A 19268-nucleotide genomic window follows, 5' to 3' on the forward strand; every position below is an offset into this window, starting at 1 on the left:
GTCTCCTTTTCCTTGTTCTATTAAGGACATGGTCATTTTCAGACAATCAGACCCTGCAGAGACGTGGGTACACGTGGCGCTCTAGGGCCCGCCGCGGCTCCCGGCAGCCAGCCGCAAGTGCCTCAGTAGCACAGGTGTGCCAAGCCCGCTCCCAGGTGGGGTATGCAGGGAGTGGCCGGGGGTGTGCATCGGGGGCTCCTGGGTGCCATCATCTTTGCCTGTCCTGTGCTGTGTTCCACAGACCCTGGCTGGCCTTGCCTATGAGCGCTGGCTTTGGTAAGAGGCTCAGAAGGAGCCAAAGGCAGTGCCCACTGGCCATTCAAGCAGGAAGAGGACATACTGTGTGGAGACTCAGGGCTGTCCTGCCGGGGGCCCCAGGGTTGGGTCAGTCCGACAGGGGAATGCTCCCTTGTGCAAGCTGGAAGTCCATGCTGAGAGCACGTGGCTAGTGCCAACCTCATTACCTAGCCTGAGGCTATCCCGGGAGGGGAGCCTGGCTGGCCCGGCCTGCCAGAGGCCCTGGCTCTGCCTCCTGGGAGTGCCAAAGCCCTGGAAAATGCCTTCCCAAATTTGAGCCTCAGCCTTCCCATCTTTAAAATGGGAAGGCGGTGGCTGTCCCACCAGGCTTATTTGTGTGCCAGCCTGTACATCTGTTTCTGGAAGTGAGTCACTCCCTATTGACAGCTTAGAGGAAAAAATAAATAAACAAAACCAGGGCTTCAAACCCCTCAAAATCTGGCCCTTGCCCGCTGTCTGTATTCTATATACCCTTGTCTCCCACCCACATCCCCTGTATGTCTTGTCATACCCCAGGCCTGGGCATGTGCTGCCTCCAAGGCTAGAATACCCCTCTCTGGGCCCCCCACTCTGAGCCTTTATCAGGCTGTCAGGCCCCCACTCCGATGGCTCTCTGCCTGTGCTGAGCACGCCTCCCTCTCTGAGGTCCACTGGCTCACACGTTGACTTACTGATGGGTTTTCTGCAGCATTGACTGCAGGGGCCTGATTGTCTCCAGCGTGTTTCCCGTGAGAGTCAGTAACTGTTGGGTGACTGAGAACTCAGCCAGGGGAGGGGCATAGGGCAGAAACAGGGACCCTAGAAGATGACAGGACAGCACATGTGGCATGCAAGGGCATGGGGGCGCAGGCAGGGCTCGAGTTGGTCCGGGAAGCAACCCGCGTGTGTCTGACCGCGCGTGCTCTATTGCAGGCGGCTGGTGGAGCGGCTGGAGACGATGCAGCGGAATGTGCTGGGGAACGGCCTGTCACAGTGCCTGCTTTGTGGGGAGGTGCTGGGCTTCCTGGGCAGCTCCTCGGTGTTCTGCAGGGACTGCCAGAAGGTAAGGATAAGGCCTCACACGGCCCTAGCGCTCTGGCTGCCCAGCGGCCAGGCATGCGGGAGTGTGTTTGTGTGTGCGGTTGGACGTGTGCACACCGTGGCAGCCTCTGCCCCTTGGCAAGGAGCACCTCAGCCTGAGGGCCAGAGAGCCTGGTTCCTGGGGCTAGCTTGGCGGGGGTCCACTCACAGCTCATGGCCTGGATGTGGATCTGGCTTTCACGAGAGCCCTGTGAACCCAGCAACCCTCTCAGAGGTCTCCAGCCTCCTCATCCTCAGCATAGGATGTGTGTGTGTGTGTGTGTGTGCACGCGCACGTGTGATGTGTGCCTCAGAGCGCCTGGAGGATTACGAGTCATGAAGTCCACGTTCTGCCAGCCACGCCTGGCTCAGTGCTGCTCTGTCAGCATTGTTGGTTTTGCCCAGGGCCAGCTTGGACACCAGCACCTCACATCTTGTCCTGTGGTCCTGCTGTCATGGTCCCTGGTCACTTCACAGCAAGAGTGAGGGTTTTCTGCTTTGACTCGGTTGCTCTGCGTGGTGAAGGGTTTCCTGTTGCTTCCAAGCTGTTTTTGATCTCGACTACTTCTCCCTGGACTGTCCCTGCCAGCCCTCTCTGGTCGCCCTGGGGAGAGCGTTCTGCCGTTCTGTCCTCCGGGTTCCTCAGCGCCCCCTTTCACCCCTCCATCCCACGGGGCCACCTGCTCCTTTCTTCCTGGCAGAAATTGCATTCAGCAGCTTTTCATCACTGCAAACATGAAGAACCAGAGGTTTATCCAGCCTGCAGGCCTGGGTTGGAAATGGAGTAGCTGGGACTCAAACCAGGACTCTGATGTGGAATGTCGGTGTCACAAGATGTGGCTTACCCCATGACACCGTGATGCCAGACCCCATGATATTCAACCTCAGTAAGTCCCTGAATGGTTCCCGCCTGATTGCAGTCACACAGGGCGTTAAGGCTTCCATGCAGGACCGATAGGGACACGCAGTTTAGTCCATCACACCTAGCATCCTCCTACTAGAATTCAGGTTTTCTTGGAGTGCTCATGGGCCCATATTCTGCAAAATTTATGGGGAATTCTGGGAGTTCTCAGGCCTCAGATGTCCTGAGTCGGCCAGGAGGACTTGATAGTCATACAAGTGGCTGGTGTAAGTGACAGTTTGCAGTCATATGTGCGGTCAGTTGTGTGCAGGTCCTGGCTCCAGGGACCCCCCAGGTCAGTGTCCAGAGCATGAAAAGACAGCACTCTCCAGGGTGCCCCACCCTGCGGGGCCAGGGCAGGGCTGGGCCTTCCAGGCCTCAGCGCAGCCAGGAGGCCTCCTTGGAGGAGACGGCCCCATGAGCCTGAGAGCAAAGGGGAGGACAGCAAAGAGGAGGCGTGTCACTGGAAATGGCTAGGAGCTGTGAGCCAAAGGAGGGAGTAGAGCCCCAATGACTGGACCATCAGGTCTTATAGGAAGCAGGAGTTGGAGGCTGGGGTACTGCCTTAGCTTCCAGAAGGCAAGAAGCGGAGCTGGGGCCTTGGGAGGCTTTCTGGGCTCAAGCAGCACTGGAGCAGAGGGAGCGAGCTCTGTAGCCCCTCCCCCTGCCCCCATGCCCCCGGGTGACCATGCAGGCTCAGACATGGCCCCTGCCAAGCCATCACCCTCACAGGGACTCTCTGATGCCAGCCAGGGATATGAAGCATCGTCCCCTCACTCACACTACAGGTTCTTCCTGTCCAACCCCCTGGCCAGGCACTGAAGACAGACAGACATGGATCTGTACCCCAGGCCAGAGGGAGGTGCTGCACAGTCAGGGGTAAGGAGTAGGTGCCCTGGGTGCCTGGGTGAGCTCCCTAGACTATCTAAAGCCCTCAGCTCTGGGTTTGCCTGTTTCATGGGACACCCCCACCCCTGCCAACTTCCCATCTCTGCCTTCCACCTCTGGGACATCACTTCTGGATTTGGGTGCATACAAGGACCTGGGCATGTTGGGAGAAGTGTCTAGCGCAGGTCTGCCGCAGGAAGACGGGTCCTCAGGGGTTCCTGGGAGCACAGAGGTGCATCCCCAGCCAGAGCCGCGGCTGTGTGCGTTAGCTCAGGCTGATAAGTGCTTGGGTGGAGGGCACAGGCAGGTCCTCCCGGCTACGTCCCTCGTAATTGGGCCTGCCCGCCTAGGCTGCTGCCCTCATTATCCGAGGGCCGTGGTGGGGAGGCCGAGGAGCCGGCTGGTTAATTAGAGAGGCCCGGCGCTCCTAATTGCTGACGATCTGAGTCAGCCGCTCACAGCCTGATGGAGAGAGCGGCTTCACTCGCCTCAGGGAGGCTGGGCAGAGCCGCTGGAGGCCTGGAAGCCCAGGTTGCCTTTGTCACACCGTCAGGTTCTTTTCTGCTCTCAGTCAAGTGTGTCATATGGGGCGGATGCAGAGGAGGCTGCTGTGAGACGCCAGCCCTGGCTGTGTACACCAAGTGTTGATGGATGAGAAGAGGGAGCCTGTCCCAGGAGAACAGGGGTTGTGCAGTGGGGCCCATGCTAGCCACAGGCTGCTGTGCTTCCCACCTACTCGAGCAGCAACCAGGAAAGAAGTGTGTCCTGAGGGCTGTGCCTCAAGCTGCAGAAGGAGCATCTGGGGTTTCCTCCCCATGCCCCTGCCTGTGTAGTGCCCCAGTCACCCCAAAGAGACAGAGCCCACCCTGCCTGTGACCTGTTCACTCCCAGCACACAGCCCCAGCTTGGCATACAGAGCATTTCCTGGGAGGAGCCTGCCTGCCTCTGGGAAGCTTTGGGTTGGGGCAGGGAGTGCTGGCCACCCCTGCTCTGCAGAGAGCTCAGACACCACTAGAGCCCTCCTCATAGTGAGGCCCGAGGACCCCCAACATGGGCAAACAGGACCTCTGGCCCCGCATGCCAGCCACAAGGCCTTAGCATAAACATCTGCGAAGCTAATGCCCACCGGGGCTTGTGTCAACATCGCCTTCCTTTTTAAGGCTGAGTGGTGTCCCGTTGGATGTCCCTACCACATTAGGTTCCACGGGGGTTGCTTGCCCAGCTTGCTCCCTGAGAATTACACAGCCGGGCATGTGGCCATGGAGGCATCTCTGGGGACTGTTCCCCGGGGCACTCCCTGCTCACCATCCTGTTTGTCATGACAGCCACACCATTTTGCGTTGCTGCCAGCCATGCACAGGGGCTTTCTCAGGGCCCCTCTCCCACATGGGGCTGTGGCGGCAGTCGTGGGTGGCTCCTGTCCCGGCTCAGCCACCAGCATCTGTCCCTGGGCTGCAGCCGTAGGAGCAGCAGTCTCCCCGAGTGACTAGCTGTTTTGTCAGAGTCACTGCTGGGTCTGCCTCCTGGCGTCCTTGGCCTGATTGGAATGTGGATGATATGTGCTTGTGCTGCATTACAAAGATGGATATTTTTGTGTTTGTTCAGCTATGGGGGTTTCTTAACTTCCTGGGGAGAGGCGCTTCCCAGTTCACCTGCCATGTGAGACCCAGGTCTGACCCGTACCTGCCGCAAGCTGTTTGGCAGGAAGCAGCATGATCACTGCTGCCAGGAGCCCCACGCCGAAAGCCCACGTTGCTTGGGGTCTGTAGGACAGGATGCCTCCATCCAAGTATACCCTTTCCTTGCTGTCTGGGTGCCTGTAGTGCATCTTGTCTTCCCTAGACAAAGGCAAAACAGACTTGCTGCCCTGTGGCTCCACTTGCCCCCATGTGCTAGCCACATTGCCACTGACCTTCAGGCCTTGAATCATCACTAGAGCCTCCCCAGGTATGCATTAGTAGGAAGCTGGCATTGAGACAGAACTGAGAATCACAGGTCCCCAGGCATCAGATGCTGGCCTCCTGGCCCCTCAGCCAAATGCTTACCCCCCAAGGGTAGAGATGGACTTGTGCGCTGCCCCCTGTTGGTGGAGCAGGCACAGCCGCAGGGCCAGGCTGCTGCTTGCCCACATTGCACTGTAGCCCCAGAGTGTGAAGGTGCCCGTGGCAGGGCCTGCTCCACCAACATGGAAGTGAGGCAGTGACAGCAGTGGCCGGAGACCATGGCAGGCCCTGGGGAAGTGGCACCCTCATCTACAGGTGGGAGGGAGCGGTGCAGGGAGCCTGGGCGCTGTGCAGAGCAGGTGACAGGCAGAGGCCTTGCATGGCTCTACAAGTGTGGCAGAGAGGGAGGTGAGCAGATAGTGGAGGGTGGGACCTTGAGGGAGGGGCTTGGGCTGTATCTGGGGGGGTGGGACTGCCCAAGGGTAGGTGTGGAGACCAGGGCACAGCCACCAGCTGCTAAGGGGCTACAGAGACTGGAAGCAGGCTCTGGATCGCCTGGCACTTGGGCACCTTGGGCACCCAAGCTTCCTCTCCATAGGACTGTCAGGCCCACCGTTCTCAGACACTGTGCCCATTCCAGGCCCAAGGCCGAGGATTAGCTCTTTAATGGTGGGCAGTGCAAGGCAGCTTGGGAAGCTTTGTGGGAAGCAGCAGGCAGGGGTCCTCACTGGAACAGACTTATAGGTGAGAAACTGGGCAAAGGGCAGTGCCCAAGCAGGGCAGAAGGGCAGGAGGGGGTTAGTAATCTCCTACAGCTCCCCAGCAGGGCAGCAGGCACTATGTTACCCCCCTCAACTGGCAAGCAGGACCCAGGCTGCCCTGTGGTCAGCCACCAAGTACTTTGGTGTTTTGGACTCCACTTGACCTCAGCCCCGGTGCAGTCCTGGGCTTCCAGCTTGGACTTGAACGATGTTTCCAAACTCGATCACGCCTGTCCCCTCCCTGGCCATGGGCCTGCGGGTGGCCTGGTGACCTCATTTCCTGCGCCCATGACAGATGGGGCCGACAGAGGTTGTTTTTGTGAAACCTGTATGCTAGGACGCTTTGCACGGTGGGAAATAGGGAGGAAAATCAAAAGAAAAATAACGCCTAGAGATGCTAAATGTGGCCTGAATTTAAATTTCAGTGTCCTGAAGAGTTATGGTTGCTCAGCTGTGCCTGCTCATGTGAAAGTCTCCTGTGGCATGGTACTGCTATACAGGGTTCAGCAGTGTGGACAGAGAAGTCGAGCCGTTGACCTGGGACTCTGGCCACCCAGGTGGCCAGAGCCCACCCAGGGCACTCAGTGGCCAAGGGGCCAGAGGGGGTGTGGCTTCCTCCTCGCTGTGTTTTGCTATTGGTGGGTGCTGGGCAGGTGGTGGCAGGGCCCCTAGTTTGGACCCTGGCCTGAAGGAAATTCGTGAGATGACACCCCACTTCCCTTTCGCCTGGCTGGCTGGGTTCCCTTGGTTTGGGTGGCTTTCACCAGGACCCCCACCCCCTCGGTTTTCTCAGCTAGGCATTGGGAGTACCAGGGCCGCTGTGAACCCTCAGCCTTTTCTCTGTGCAGTCTGGTCCCCGCTCACCACTCATAGCTCTACCAATCTGAAATCCAGATGACGACATGGCTCAAGGTCATTTGCCAGAAAGCTGCTTGGTCCCTGAGTGGCCTAGTGAACAGGTGGTAGGTGGGGCCCAGTGGGGTAGGGTGGGGCTGTGCGTGTGAATTCATGGGAGAAATGCATCAGAATACTGTCCAGATCCCTGCCTACATCCCTACCTTATAGGAGCCCAGGGTGGGGCTACTCCAGCTCCCAGCTCTTGCTGACCTTGTACAAAAACCCTTGCCCCTCTCTGGCCTTTTCAGGAAAGGAAAGGGTTAAATGAGCAACTCCTGGGCCCTTCTAATGGTTTCCTCCTGTGGGACTGAGGCTCTGGCCAGCCCTAGCAGGTGCCTGGGTGGGGTGGGCGGTGGCCACAGCTGGGAGTGGACGCTGGACTCTTGGTGTCCCTGGGAATGGTTCAGTTGGCTGCTGTTTCCAAGCCAGGCCTGGTTTGTCTCCCTGTCCAGTTTGGTGGGGCTGGTGCCCTGTGGGTGGACCCCACTGTAGTCTGCTGCCCAGCCTGGGCCCCAGGAAGCAGTGCCCTTGTGTCCCTCCCACCCTGGAGGGACCCCACCACTGCTAGACACAAAATTTTTGGGTGTTTGTGGTTGCCAAGCAGTGGGCCAGAGTGACCCAAGGCAAGCTTCTTCACTGTAGTTGAAGGTGCTGGGACACGGACCAGGGCTCTGCAGGCCTCTCTGGCCTGGCCTGTAGTGACTCCTCCCCTGAGGACACCTGCTCCCCTCCCCCACCCTGGAGAGCTGCGGGCAGCAGGAGGCGTGGCTGGCCAGTCGCTGAGTGGCCTTACAGGAAAGGCAATCTCAAGCATCCTCCTCTCTGTCCTCTGTTGTGGTAAACAACAGATAATGACATTTCCAGTTTGCAGCCAGCCTGGACGCCACGCACCTGGGTGGCTGGGCCCTATGGGCCCAGGGGTCCTCACTGCCCTCCCCAATACCTGCAACTCCTGCTGCCATGTGTCCCCCAGCTGTTAGCTGATCGCTGGCCTCGGCCTGCCCTGTGTTACCCCATGGGAGGGTCCAAGGCCAGCTCTCCTGCTGAAGGGTGAGCCCAGGGAGAAGGGCAGCCAGGTCCTCAAGCCTCCACCCCCACACTCCCTAAAACCAACAACCAGGCCTTGGTAAGAGGCTGGCACAGGCATTTGGCACTGGGGGAAGGCCCCACACTGGATGCCCATATCCCATATCAGAATGTCTGGCTCATCTTTCTGATCCAGCTTTCTGCTAATGTGTACCCCCAGGACAAGATGCTCAACATGGGCAGTCCTGGCTCCTGGCTTCTGCCTGGCAAGGCCCTGGCTGTTGCACACACTGCAATATGAACCAGTAAATGGAAGATCCCTTCGCCCTGCCTTCTAAATAAAAATAAGTAAATAAGGGCCTGGAGTGATGGCTCAATGGCTAATTCCTCACCTTCCATGTGCCAGGATCCCATATTGGTACCGGTTCTAATCCTGGCTGCTCCGCTTCCCATACAGCTCCCTGCTTGTGGCCTGGGGATACAGTGGAGGATGGCCCAGGTCCTTGGGACCCTGTACCCACGTGGGAGACCCAGAAGAGGTTCCTGGCTCCAGACTGGCTCAACTCTGACCTTTGTGGTCACTTGGGGAATAAACAAGTGGATGCAAGATCTTTCTCTCTGTAAATATGCCCTCCCAACAGAAAAAAAAATAAGTACATGAAGAAAGGAAGCCAGCAACTGTCTTAGGGTTCTTTAGGCTGCACTTCTTCAAACTCTCACCTCACCCTCAGCATTCCACACCTGGATTACAAATGGAGACACTGAGGTGACAGGGGCCGGGGTCTACCAGGAGCCCATCCCACCAGGCATAGGCAAGTGTGTAGTGGGAGACCCTCGAGAAAGTAACTGTCCAGCTTGCTATTTCATGAAGGGTTTACCAAGCTATTGATTGTATGCCCCCCCCACCGCCGATGTCTGTCCACAAAGTGGAGTTTCGCTTGTTTTCCTCTTCACTCCCCATCTTACTTAGTGCAGCTTTCATTGTCTCTCGCCCTCTCTCCCTGCTCCCCTGAGTCCTCAGTGGCTCCCTGCTGCCAACAGAAGTGCCTCCGTGTGCATGCTTTGCAGCCTATGTGTACTGATAGCATCCGTGAAATAACAGGTGGGTTGGGCCTGACTCCATCTGCCCCAGCTCTCTCTGGAGCTGGGTCCTGGAAAGGGGGAGCAGCAGGACCCCAGTCCTGCCTCATGTCTTCTGCCCAACACTGTGCAGGCAGGGTAGAGCTGGAGGCTGTGGGTGGCCTGGGTTTCATCCAGGGAGTCTTGTGGTCTCTGGATCAGCCTCCTGCAGTCACCCCTGCCCTGCTGTGTTTTGTGGCCCTGGAATTTGGTTTCTTGTGTGGGTGGCTGACGGCCAGGCCCTGGTCCCCACATATCTACCCTCGGGCAGTCCCACCCCCCAGATACAGCCCAAGCCCCTCCCTCAAGGCCCCACCACTCCACTATCTGCTCACTCCCCTCTCTGCCACACTTGCAGAGCCATGCAAGGCCTCTGCCTGTCACCTGCTCTGCACAGCGCCCAGGCTCCCTGCACCGCTCCCTCCCACCTGTAGATGAGGGTGCCACTTCTCCAGGGCCTGCCATGGTCTCCGCCCACTGCTGTCACTGCCTCACTTCCATGTTGGTGGAGCACCTGCCACGGGCACCTTCACACTCTGGGGCTACAGTACAATGTGAGCAAGCAGCAGCCTGGCCCTGCGGCTGTGCCTGCTCCACCAACAGGGGGCAGCGCACAAGTCCATCTCTGCAGAGCACTGACCCTTGGGGGGTAAGCATTTGGCTGAGGGGCCAGGAGGCCAGCATCTGATGCCTGGGGACCTGTGATTCCCAGCTCCGGTCCCAATGCCAGCTTCCTACTAATGCATACCTGGGGAAGCCATGTTAATGGCTCAAGTAAAGGCCTGGATTGAGTTCCTGGTTCTTGGCTTCAACCTGGCTCAACCCTAGCTGCTGTTGGAGACACTGGGGGAGTGAACCATGGTAGGTGGGTAGGGGATAATCTCACCTCCATTTCAAGAAAAGAATTCAGCTTCTTTCTGGAACAAACCTGGCCTGTCCCTCAGCAGCAGCCATGGATACTAGGCTCCCTTCAGCCACACGTGGGCAGGTGCCTGCCCGGCAGCAGGGCTTTCTCTGGGTGATGCTCTGTGGGGGCTTCACAGCGAGCAGAGGCTGGTTATGCCCCTGGAGCCAGGCTGGGGGAGGCTGGAGCTGCCTTCACAGCTCTCACTTTCTTGCCTTCCTGTTCTTTTCCCAGTCGTACTCACCTGGGAAAAGGTTGCATGTGGCTGCAGGGCACAACACTCCTCCCCTGACAGCCCAGTCCACCTGCTCCCTTGGCAACTCCCTAGGAGCTGTGCCCCACAAGCATCCTTCCCCACAGGTACAGAAAGAGCCCGGGTGAGATGCAGCCTCGGGCAAGGATCCCAGAGCAGTCCTCCACTCACCAGCCTCGTGTGTCACCTAAACTTTCTGTGCCTCGCGTCCCCTCTCCTGATGATACATGTCAGTCTCAACACAGAATGTGCAATGTGACTCTTGCCCCCTTGCTTCTTCTGTGAGTCAGGCCACAAGTAGCCCCACATGGCCCGTAGGGTTCAGGTCCTAGCCCAGGCAGGGCTGTCATGAGAATGAAGTGTGATAATGATCAAATGCACTGATCGCATGCGCTGAGCACAGTGTGATGTGCCTGCAAGGAATGAGTTCACATTAAATGGTCGGGTTAGTGTTGTTGGGAGTTGTGACTAAGGAACCACACAGTAGGAAGTGAGCGCAGTGAGAGCTGCCTTCCTCTACCACCCAGGCCCTCCCCTTGCCTGCCTCCCTCCAGCTGACAAAGCGAGGGAGGTCGGGCTTGGAGAACTGTCCCCCACTGTGGGACGACAGCGGTGCTGGGTGCTGGCTGAGCCCTGGGTGAGGCTCCCAGTGGTCTGGATGCAGTCCCGTGGGCCTGTAGTTAGAAGGCAGGAGGCCCAGGGCTCAGCGGAGGCAAAGGCTCGGACAGTTCTACAGGCCAGGCTGGTGAGGAGGGCGAGGGCAGCATAAGAGGGCCAGAAGAAGCTGGTGTTGGCCCCAGGATCCTAGTCCCAGAAGGATTTGTTGGAGTTCAGGAGGATGCAGCAGGCTGGGTTAGGAGCCCCAGAGGAGATTGGCACTGACAAGGTAGGCCTTGCCACCCCATGGTGGGGCTCTCCGCGGCACTCCCAGCAGGTGGCTTGTGGTACACGAGTCTGGGGACTTTGAGGTGAGTGATGCTGGAGAGCCAGGATGGGTCCCCCAGGAGTAGCAGGAGTGCAGGCACGTTGATATGGGAAGGGCACTGCCATGGAGCTAGGGGCTCCTTCAGGACTTGCAAGCAGCAGCCTTGAGCATTCAATACACCTGATGCCCGCCACCTACCTTGCCTATCTTCCTGCCATTTCAAATTTCAGGCTAGCACTTTGTGTTCACAGCAAGCGGATCTGAGAGGCAGTGTGCCCTTCTCACCACATGTGCCCCGCCCCAGAGGCCCTGACCCCCCAACCCCAGCCAGAAGGAGAGGGCTCCCAGAGGGGGGTTGCAGACTCGGGGCCTTGTGAGGATATTCATGGGAGCACACACGTGAGAGCCCCCACCCCCGCCAGTCTCTGTAAGCAGCCATCCCTGGTCAACTCCTCCAGCCCTTTGGGGACAGATCCCTGGTCCCTCCCTGTCCCCGAGCATAGGTCACCCCATTGAACATGACCCTGCAGGTGCCCTTTGGTCTCCATCAGACTCGGGCTCCGTGTGTCCAGGCTGACCATGTGTGGGGACCCTTGTGCCTGACAGGGCTGCCGGGGCTCTGTGGGCCCAAGAGGAAGTACCCAGAGGCAGTGGCATCCCCAGCTGGCTTGGCAGCTCCATGTCTGAGCTGATTCTCCAGTCAGCTGCTCAGGAGCACAGCGGGACAGAGGAGAGATTTGGGAGGGAGCCCTAACATCCACAGGAAACAGCCACACTTGCTATGGCTGGCTGCTCTCAGCTGGCTCAGGTAGCTCACCCCAGGGCCCTGGGCCAGGCAGTGGGCAGCAGTACAGAGGGAGGCATCCTTTGAAGTCTTTCTCCATTGCCTCCCGCCTTTGGTCTCTACCCGAGCAATGCCCCTGGGGTTTCTGTTAGCTGGTTGCTGCAGCAGCAGAGTTTGGCTTTGCTGGCCTTGGCCCTGCTGACTGCCCAGCCCAGGAGTCATGACCAAGAAGGGAGTCCTGGTTGTGCCTTCCACACTCCGTGAGGTTTGACTGATCTCCTTTGTGGTTCTGGAGGGGACAGGGAGGGCCACGCTGGGTCACGCAAGAGGTTCAGAGTCTGGGCAAGTGTCCTGCCTGCACAGCCGTGCCTGACCAGGACAGCAGGTACCCACTGTTGAGGCTCAGGATGAACCCCCACGGCCAAGTTACCCAACCGTAGGCCTCAGGTCCCTCATAGATCAGACAGAGGCAGTGACAGGGCCCTTGTGCAGCAGCCATGAGAGTCATCTCTAAGGTTCTGCAGGCAGTGGCTGGCGAGGAGCCACAGGTAGAGGCAGCGCGCAGCCAATTGTGTGCATGTGTAGGATATGCATGCCACTAATCAAGCTGGTGCTGGGCAGCAGGGCCAGGCTGCGTGTGCTCCATCTGTGGCAATTAGGCTGCTTGCAGCCACCCTACCCCACTCGGGCTGATGATGGCATTTCTAAGCTGGGCTGATACTGTCCCACAGACATCACCCAGTGACGGGTCCTTGAGGCTGGTGATCTGTGACACCAGCAGGCAGGCACATCCCGCCTCTGGCCTGTCTGTACCCTCACCTTCCTCAGTCCACAATGACCAGCAGAATCCAGATCTGATCCCGAACCCACTGGGAAGCAGCAGTTTGCAGACACGCACCAAGCACAGGCTTCCTTTAAATAGGAATTCTGCCGAGGGGTTTAAAATAGACTCTGACTTGGCGCCACTTGCTTTGCGCATTGGCCGCTGTCCCTGCACGGGTGGACTGCGGCGTGGGTTGCAGCGTAGATGGCACAGTGTCCGATGGCGCACCCAGCCTTAACTCGCCGTGACTCCCACCGCTCCCTCTCCTGTAACACACAGCTTCGTCATTGTTTCTGTCACTTCTTCTGTTTCCATCACTGCCATTTTTGTCACTAAAAGCACAGCAGCCTTTTTCCTTCTGCAGATGGGGTTTCCAGTGGGTGGGTGTTATGATGTCCCGGCTCCTTCACTTCTGACGCAGCCTCCTGCACCTATGCACCCACCCCCACCCTCTCGGGAGATGGCAGGCCTCCCTGCCACTGTGTGAGAGACGTGGCTGGAGTTCTGGGCTCCTTATTTGGATCTGGCCCAGCTCCAGCTGTGGGCATTTGGAGGCCGTGAACTGGTGGATCGGGAGCGCTCTCCCTCCATGTCGCTCTGCCTCTCAGATACATACAGAGAGTTGATTCTTAGCACAAGATGCTCAGTGTGTGTCATGAACTTGTGCCTATGCTGAGACCGTTCATCTGTGGTGGCCCTCACCTGTCCCACTTTATTGGGGTGCCCACACCCCTCTGGAAACATGAACAGAGCGTTCCACATGGAGGCTGACTCCCCTGCCCACCTCAGTTGGCTGGGACTCCCATCAGCAGAATAGGTGAGTTAGCTGGCCAGGTGCTCAGCTCCTCCACGTCACAGACACCCTCTGAGGGCAAAGGCCCATGTTCTGTGCATTATGGAGGCTCCTGGAATAGGGCCTTTCCACACCGTGAAGAGAATGTGTTTGTGGGCTTGAAGCGCCCATGAGCTTTGTTTTCCAAGTGTTTGTTTAAATCTGTATTTGCAAAGCAGAGCAACAAGCAGAAACAGAAACCATACCTCCACCTGTTTGCTCTCCAAACATCCTCAACAGGAAGGAATGGGCCAGACTGAAACCTGAGCCCCGTCCGCATCTCCCACGTGGCACCGTGGTTTTGTCACTGGTGGTCTTAAATATTCATTTCTGCATGCGGTGTGCATTTCCCTGGCCACCTCTGGGGCAGAGCATCTGTGTGTGTGCCAGTGTCCTGGGCTGCCTGTGCTCAGGGCCATCACCCTCTGTGAGAAGCGATGGCCCGGAAGGCTCTCAGGGACGAGGTAGTGTGTATGTGTGTCTGGTTGCAAGGAGGTCCCAGGCGCCTCTTCCCTGAAGCGCTGTATGTCTGCTCCTGGGGTGGCGTCAGCCCCCCGCCCCTTCTCACGTTGTGCAGCTGGGTGGCACTCTGCATGCAGTGGGTCAGGGGCGCCTCTCAGGCCATGCAGACTGCTGTGGGTGTAAGTAAGGTGCCTGTGCCCTCACATCCCTGTGGTTGTACTACAAGGCAAGACTCTGTGGAGCTGAGGCCTCACTGGAGTGGCTGCATCAGGAGGATGCTGAGCTGGTTATGGGGGTGGGAGTAGTCTGTAGGGTACACCACGACAGGGAACAGGCAGGAAGTCTGAGGTGAGGGCTAAGTGTCCCTCTGCCCTCCCCAGAGTGCCTTTTCCTCAGTGGCTCAACCAGCCTCCGCCATCATCCAGCATGGACATGAATTCTTCTTTGCCTCTGCTGCCCGGCAGGTGGTCCATGTCCCTGTGTGTCTTGCTGCCCTGGACCCAGGCACATTCCGGGGAGACTGTGCCTTGCTTCCTTGGCTGTGACACAGATGCAGTTCCCAGTTGTTGGTTTGTGTGTTCTGCAAATAGTCACTTTTGCACCAGGCCCTGGGAACAGCAAGGTGAGCAGAAAGAGGTATGGCCTCCGTCCCCAGGGAGCTGCCGGCCCCCTGGGTGAAGGAACTGGAGCTCCACAGCCACACGCAGGCACAGGTGAAGCCGCAAACCTGGACAGCAAGCAGGCAAACAAGCCAGAGCCCAGTACTATGCAGGCTCCAGTGGGGGGCGAGAAGTCAGGGGAGGGTTCCTCGAAGAAGTAGTGTTTTGACTGAGGTCTGCAGACTGCCAGGGCCAATGAGGAGACAGTGTAGCCCCGAAGCAGGGAGCGGGTGTGTGAAGGTGCTGCGGCAGAGCAGGAAGCAGAGAGCAAGAACAAGGTGGTGTGGCAGGGAGGCAGGTGTGAACTGAGGCTGATGGGGAGGGAGGGAGGGGGGAGGGAGGGGGGGGAGGGAGGGGGGGAGGGAGGGAGGGAGGGCCCAGCCTGCACAGACCTGGCACGCCTGGGAGAAGAGGAAGAGGTCTCCGTGCACACACAGCAGGAGCTCCAAAAGGCTCTCAGCTGGCAAGAAGAGAGAGGTGGTGTGATTAGATTTACATCTTGGAAAGATGAGTCTGTCTGCTATGCTGGGAACTAGTTGGAGGCTGGTCGGAGACGTGCTACAGGCCAGACATGGGTTGTGATGGCAGCGTGGCTCAGGGAGAGCTGACGGAGGGGAGCTGCCTGGTGGAAGAGACCCCTGAAGTTCTGGGAGATGGAGTATTTGGAGAAGGAAGGCAAGGGAGGGAAAGGATGAGGGGAGGGTTGAGCATGTGTCTGATGGGGGCTGGTATCCTTGGCTGTACGCTGCGCTCAGCAGGTCTACCAGTTGGCCCCTGTGCTTGCCTCCTGCCCCTGTGTACCAGCAAGGACTTGAGAAGGGAAGTGCTGCATCCGAGCAGCCTTTGCTTGCTGTCTGTGGCCCTGGGGGCGGCTGGCGCTGGGGCATCAGTGAGGTGAGGGGGCATAGTGAGGAGGGAGGCCGCATGACTGAAGGCCTGGGATTGCTCACTTCCACCCTGAGTGAGCCCCAGAGGCTGGGCTGGGCTTGTTCAGGGCCCAGGCACAGTTCTGGGCTGCAGGGCACGCCAGGTCAGAGCAGGTGTTTGGCACAGTGGCTAAGATGCCGCCTGGGATGCCTGAGCACCTGGTTTGATTTCCTCTGCTTCCAGTTTGGCTTCCTGCTCATGTGCACGCTGGGAGGCAGCAGGTGATACCTCAAAGACCTGCATCCTTGCCACCCGTGTGGATGACCTAGACTGAATTCTGAGCTGCTTCCTTTTGTAGGTATTGGGGAGTGAACTTGTGGGTGGGTGATCTTTCCATCTCTCTGCCTCTTTGCCTTTCACATAAATGAAAGCATACACTTGAAAGAAATGTGAGGCTTGGGTCCAGCATGGTAGCCTAGTAGCGAAATCCTTGCCTTGCAAGTGCCGGGATATCATATGGGTGCCAGGTCTAATCTTGGCAGCCCCACTTCCCATCCAACTCCCTGCTTGTGGGCTGGGAAAGCAGTCAAGCATGGCCCAAAGTCGTGGAACCCTGGCACCCACATGGGAGACCCAGAAGAAAGTGCCTGGGTTCTGGCTTTGGATCAGCTCAGCTCCTGCTGCTGTTGCGGCTGCTTGGGGAGTAAACCAATGGATAGACCATTCTCTCTGTCTGTTCTGTATCTGTGTAGCTGCCTTTCCAATAAAAAAAAGTATTTTAAAAAATTTTTGTCTTTAAAAAAAAAAAAGATCTGATATGGAATGCCCACATCCCCACATCAGAATACATGTTTTGTTCCTGGCTCTGCTCCTGATTCCAGCTTCCTGCTAAGGCACACCCTGGGAGGCAGCAGGTGATGGCTCATACTTGGGTCTCTGCCATCCATGCAGGAGGCTTATCTGTTCTGGGTTCCTGGCTTGGCCTAGTCCAGCCCCAGCCACTGCGTTGTTTGGGGAGTGAACTAGCAGGTGGGAGCTCTGTATCTCTCTGCTACTCAAAACTTTGGAAGTCAAAATTATAGTGAAAGGAGATACACAGAGACAGATCTATCCACTAGTCACTCCCCAGATGGTCACAACAGCCAGGACTGGGCTGGGCCAAAACCAGGAGCTTCTTCAGCTCTCTGACATGGGTAGCAGGGGCCCAAGTACTTGGGCCATTCTCCACTGCTATTCCCAGGCCATTAAGCAGGGGCTGGAGTGAAAGTAGAGAATACAGGAGTGGAGAGAGGTGCCTGGCCCTGGCCAGGGGCTGTTGTGGACAGAGTATGGGTGTGTTTCCCTCCCACCCTCACTTCTAGTGAGATCACTAGGCCAGAACCCCCAGTGAGGAGGGGGAGACTGGAACACCCTCTGCTCCAGTGAGAACCCAGTGTAACAAAAGGGGCCCTTGCCAGGGCCTGGCCGTGTGGGTGTGCTGGGCAGGCCTTCAGGCTCCCCCAAACTGAGGGCTTCCCCGCCCTGTCCATAGGGCAGCCTGAGTGACCATGACAGAGCCGAGGCTGCTCTGTGTCCTCAGCTGCACGCAGAGAGAAGATGGCCACCGCGGCCAAGGCCAAGCCATGGGGAGCCAGCAGGGTGTCGGCAGGGCATTACAGCCTGGGGGCTGATGGGCATCCTGTCTTAGAGACAACAAAGGGAAGGTGGGGAAGGCAAGGGCTCCAAATTGCATCCGGGACAGCAACTGCTGCTCTCCAGGGTGGCCCAGCCATGATCTCAGACCCAAGGCTGGCACAGAGGTGCCCCCCATCTTCCAGGGCACTGTGAAATCTCAGAGGGCATGTTCAGCTCCCAGGGGACCTTCCCTGGATGTACTAGTCTGGCAAAGACCCCCAAGTCTGGAACCATCAGCGGAGCTGGGCAGAGGGCCCCAGGGCACACCTAGGCTCTAGGAAGGATTTTGCTGCCAGCTGGGAGGGGCGGGAGCTTGGAGCAGGTGCCACTTTCTGTGCAGATATAAATGAGCAGTGACATTTCCCGCACCTGAGTGTTGGGCGGCAGCCAGTTCCCCGGCCCCGTGGAGGCTTCACAGCTTCCCCTGTGTGTGAGAGCTTGCAGCCCCCAATCAGGCTGCTGACACCATGCTTCAAGCAGCCAGACGGGTGACATTTCTGTCTCCAGGAGAGGTGTACTGCTTGCTCCATTGGCAGCCAGCAGAGAAGGCCAAACCACTGTGCCAGCCTTCCCACAGTGGGGGCAGGAGAGGGCCCCACCCTGCAGGGCACAGGTGGCTCCCAGGCCCAGCTCAGAGCCCTGTGGCTGAGTCAGACTGCGCCAAGGCAGCCCCAGCCTCGTGTCTGTCTCCTGGGACCCAACTGGCTGCCATCCCGGAAGGGGAAGGCAGACAGCGTCAACAGCCCCGTGGAGGGGGAAAACTGTAGAATCTGCCAGGGGAGCGCCGCCATGGTTCTGATGTCAGCCCTGCATTCGGGTCTCACCTGTGGTGTGAACTTGGACACACTCACCCATGTCCCAGGCCTCCCCACTATGAAGCAGGTGCTCGGGCTGTCTCTCCAGGGCCTTCCAGTCAGACACACGCCTGAGCTTCACTAAAACAAAATGTATCCACTTGAAAGGCAGAGTTACAGAGTGGTCAGAGATACAGGGAGAGAGAGCTCTCTCACCCACTGGTTCACTCCCCAAATGGCTGCCATGGCCAAGGCTGGACAAGACCCAAACCAGGAGCCCCATGCACGTCTCCCACATGGGTACAGGGGCCCAAGCACTTGAGCAGTCCTCTATTGGTTGGTTTCCCAGGCACATTAGCAGAAAGCTGAATTGGGAGTAGAACAGCTGGGACTTGGACAAGCGCTCATACAGGATGCTGGCACTGCAGGCAGTCACTTTACCTATAGCCCACACCACCAGCCCCACGTGTCAGCTTTCTGCACAGTTGTGAATGAGCGTTAATGGACATGACTGCCCACCCACATCTCCAGGTGGCAGCACAAGTAGCCATGCCCAGACTGTTCCACATTCTGTGTGTGTGTGTGTGTGTGTGTGTGTGTGTGTGTGTGTGTCTGGAACATACCTTAGGATCAAGTGTTTGGGTTGTTCTTTGCTGTTGAAAATAGTGACGTGGTGGCTTTGAATAGCAGACAGCGCATTTCTCCAGCATGGTCCTCATAGGCCTTGTGAGGCGGGGAAGGAGGTGTGTTCTGGTTATCCATGGTAGCAGGAGGGCTTCTCCGTCCTCATCGTCTCCTGCCTCAAACCCCTCATGACCCAGAGTGGGCCAAGGGTATTTTGTGTCCCCTGTGCCTCGTGTGTGTGGCCTCTGCTTCTACCCCGAAGCAACACCCACCCCCCTCTCAGGAAATGGCTGAACATCCCGCGGTGACCATGGTCCCCGATGTACTCACACTGCTCTGTCCTCTCTCTCATAGAAAGTCTGCACCAAATGTGGGATCGAGGCCTCTCCTGGCCAGAAGCGGCCCCTGTGGTTGTGTAAGATCTGCAGCGAGCAGAGAGAGGTAGGGCTGTCCAGGTGGCAACTGGGGCTGGGCATTCGGATGGGAACAGCATGGGGGGCCAGGAAGGCTGTGAAGGGACCACCCCCTGGCAGAAGGGGTGGTGCCCTGGCTGTGTAGCTGGGGGCGGGGTGTGGGGAAGGGGTCTGTGGTAGGAAGTTCTTCATGCTGGCCTGAATGCAGGTGGCAGTGGTGGGGGCTGCTCCAGGAGAGCATGCACTAGCGGCTGGTGCTGTGCCAGGTTCCCCACTGATGCACCCTAGTCGAGACAGAGGGTGCTGTCCTCACACCCTTCCCTGGCAGGAAGCTGGAGGCGCAGAGGCCAAACACCTGTGGAC

The 19268-nt window shown here is 58.1% G+C and overlaps 1 protein-coding gene across 2 annotated transcripts in view; it reads left to right on the top strand.

Annotated features, from left to right (window-relative positions):
* Positions 1-19268, top strand: part of RPH3AL (rabphilin 3A like (without C2 domains)) — a 107328-nt gene that overhangs the window by 45737 nt on the left and 42323 nt on the right. For both annotated transcript variants that reach the window (XM_058675814.1, XM_004594034.2), the window contains exons 4-5: positions 1210-1339; positions 18847-18933. In XM_058675814.1, the coding sequence (XP_058531797.1) occupies positions 1210-1339; positions 18847-18933 (217 nt within the window). The remainder of the gene's footprint in view (positions 1-1209; positions 1340-18846; positions 18934-19268) is intronic.

Source organism: Ochotona princeps, chromosome 17 (assembly GCF_030435755.1).
Source record: "Ochotona princeps isolate mOchPri1 chromosome 17, mOchPri1.hap1, whole genome shotgun sequence".
NCBI classification, from domain to species: Eukaryota; Metazoa; Chordata; class Mammalia; order Lagomorpha; family Ochotonidae; genus Ochotona; species Ochotona princeps.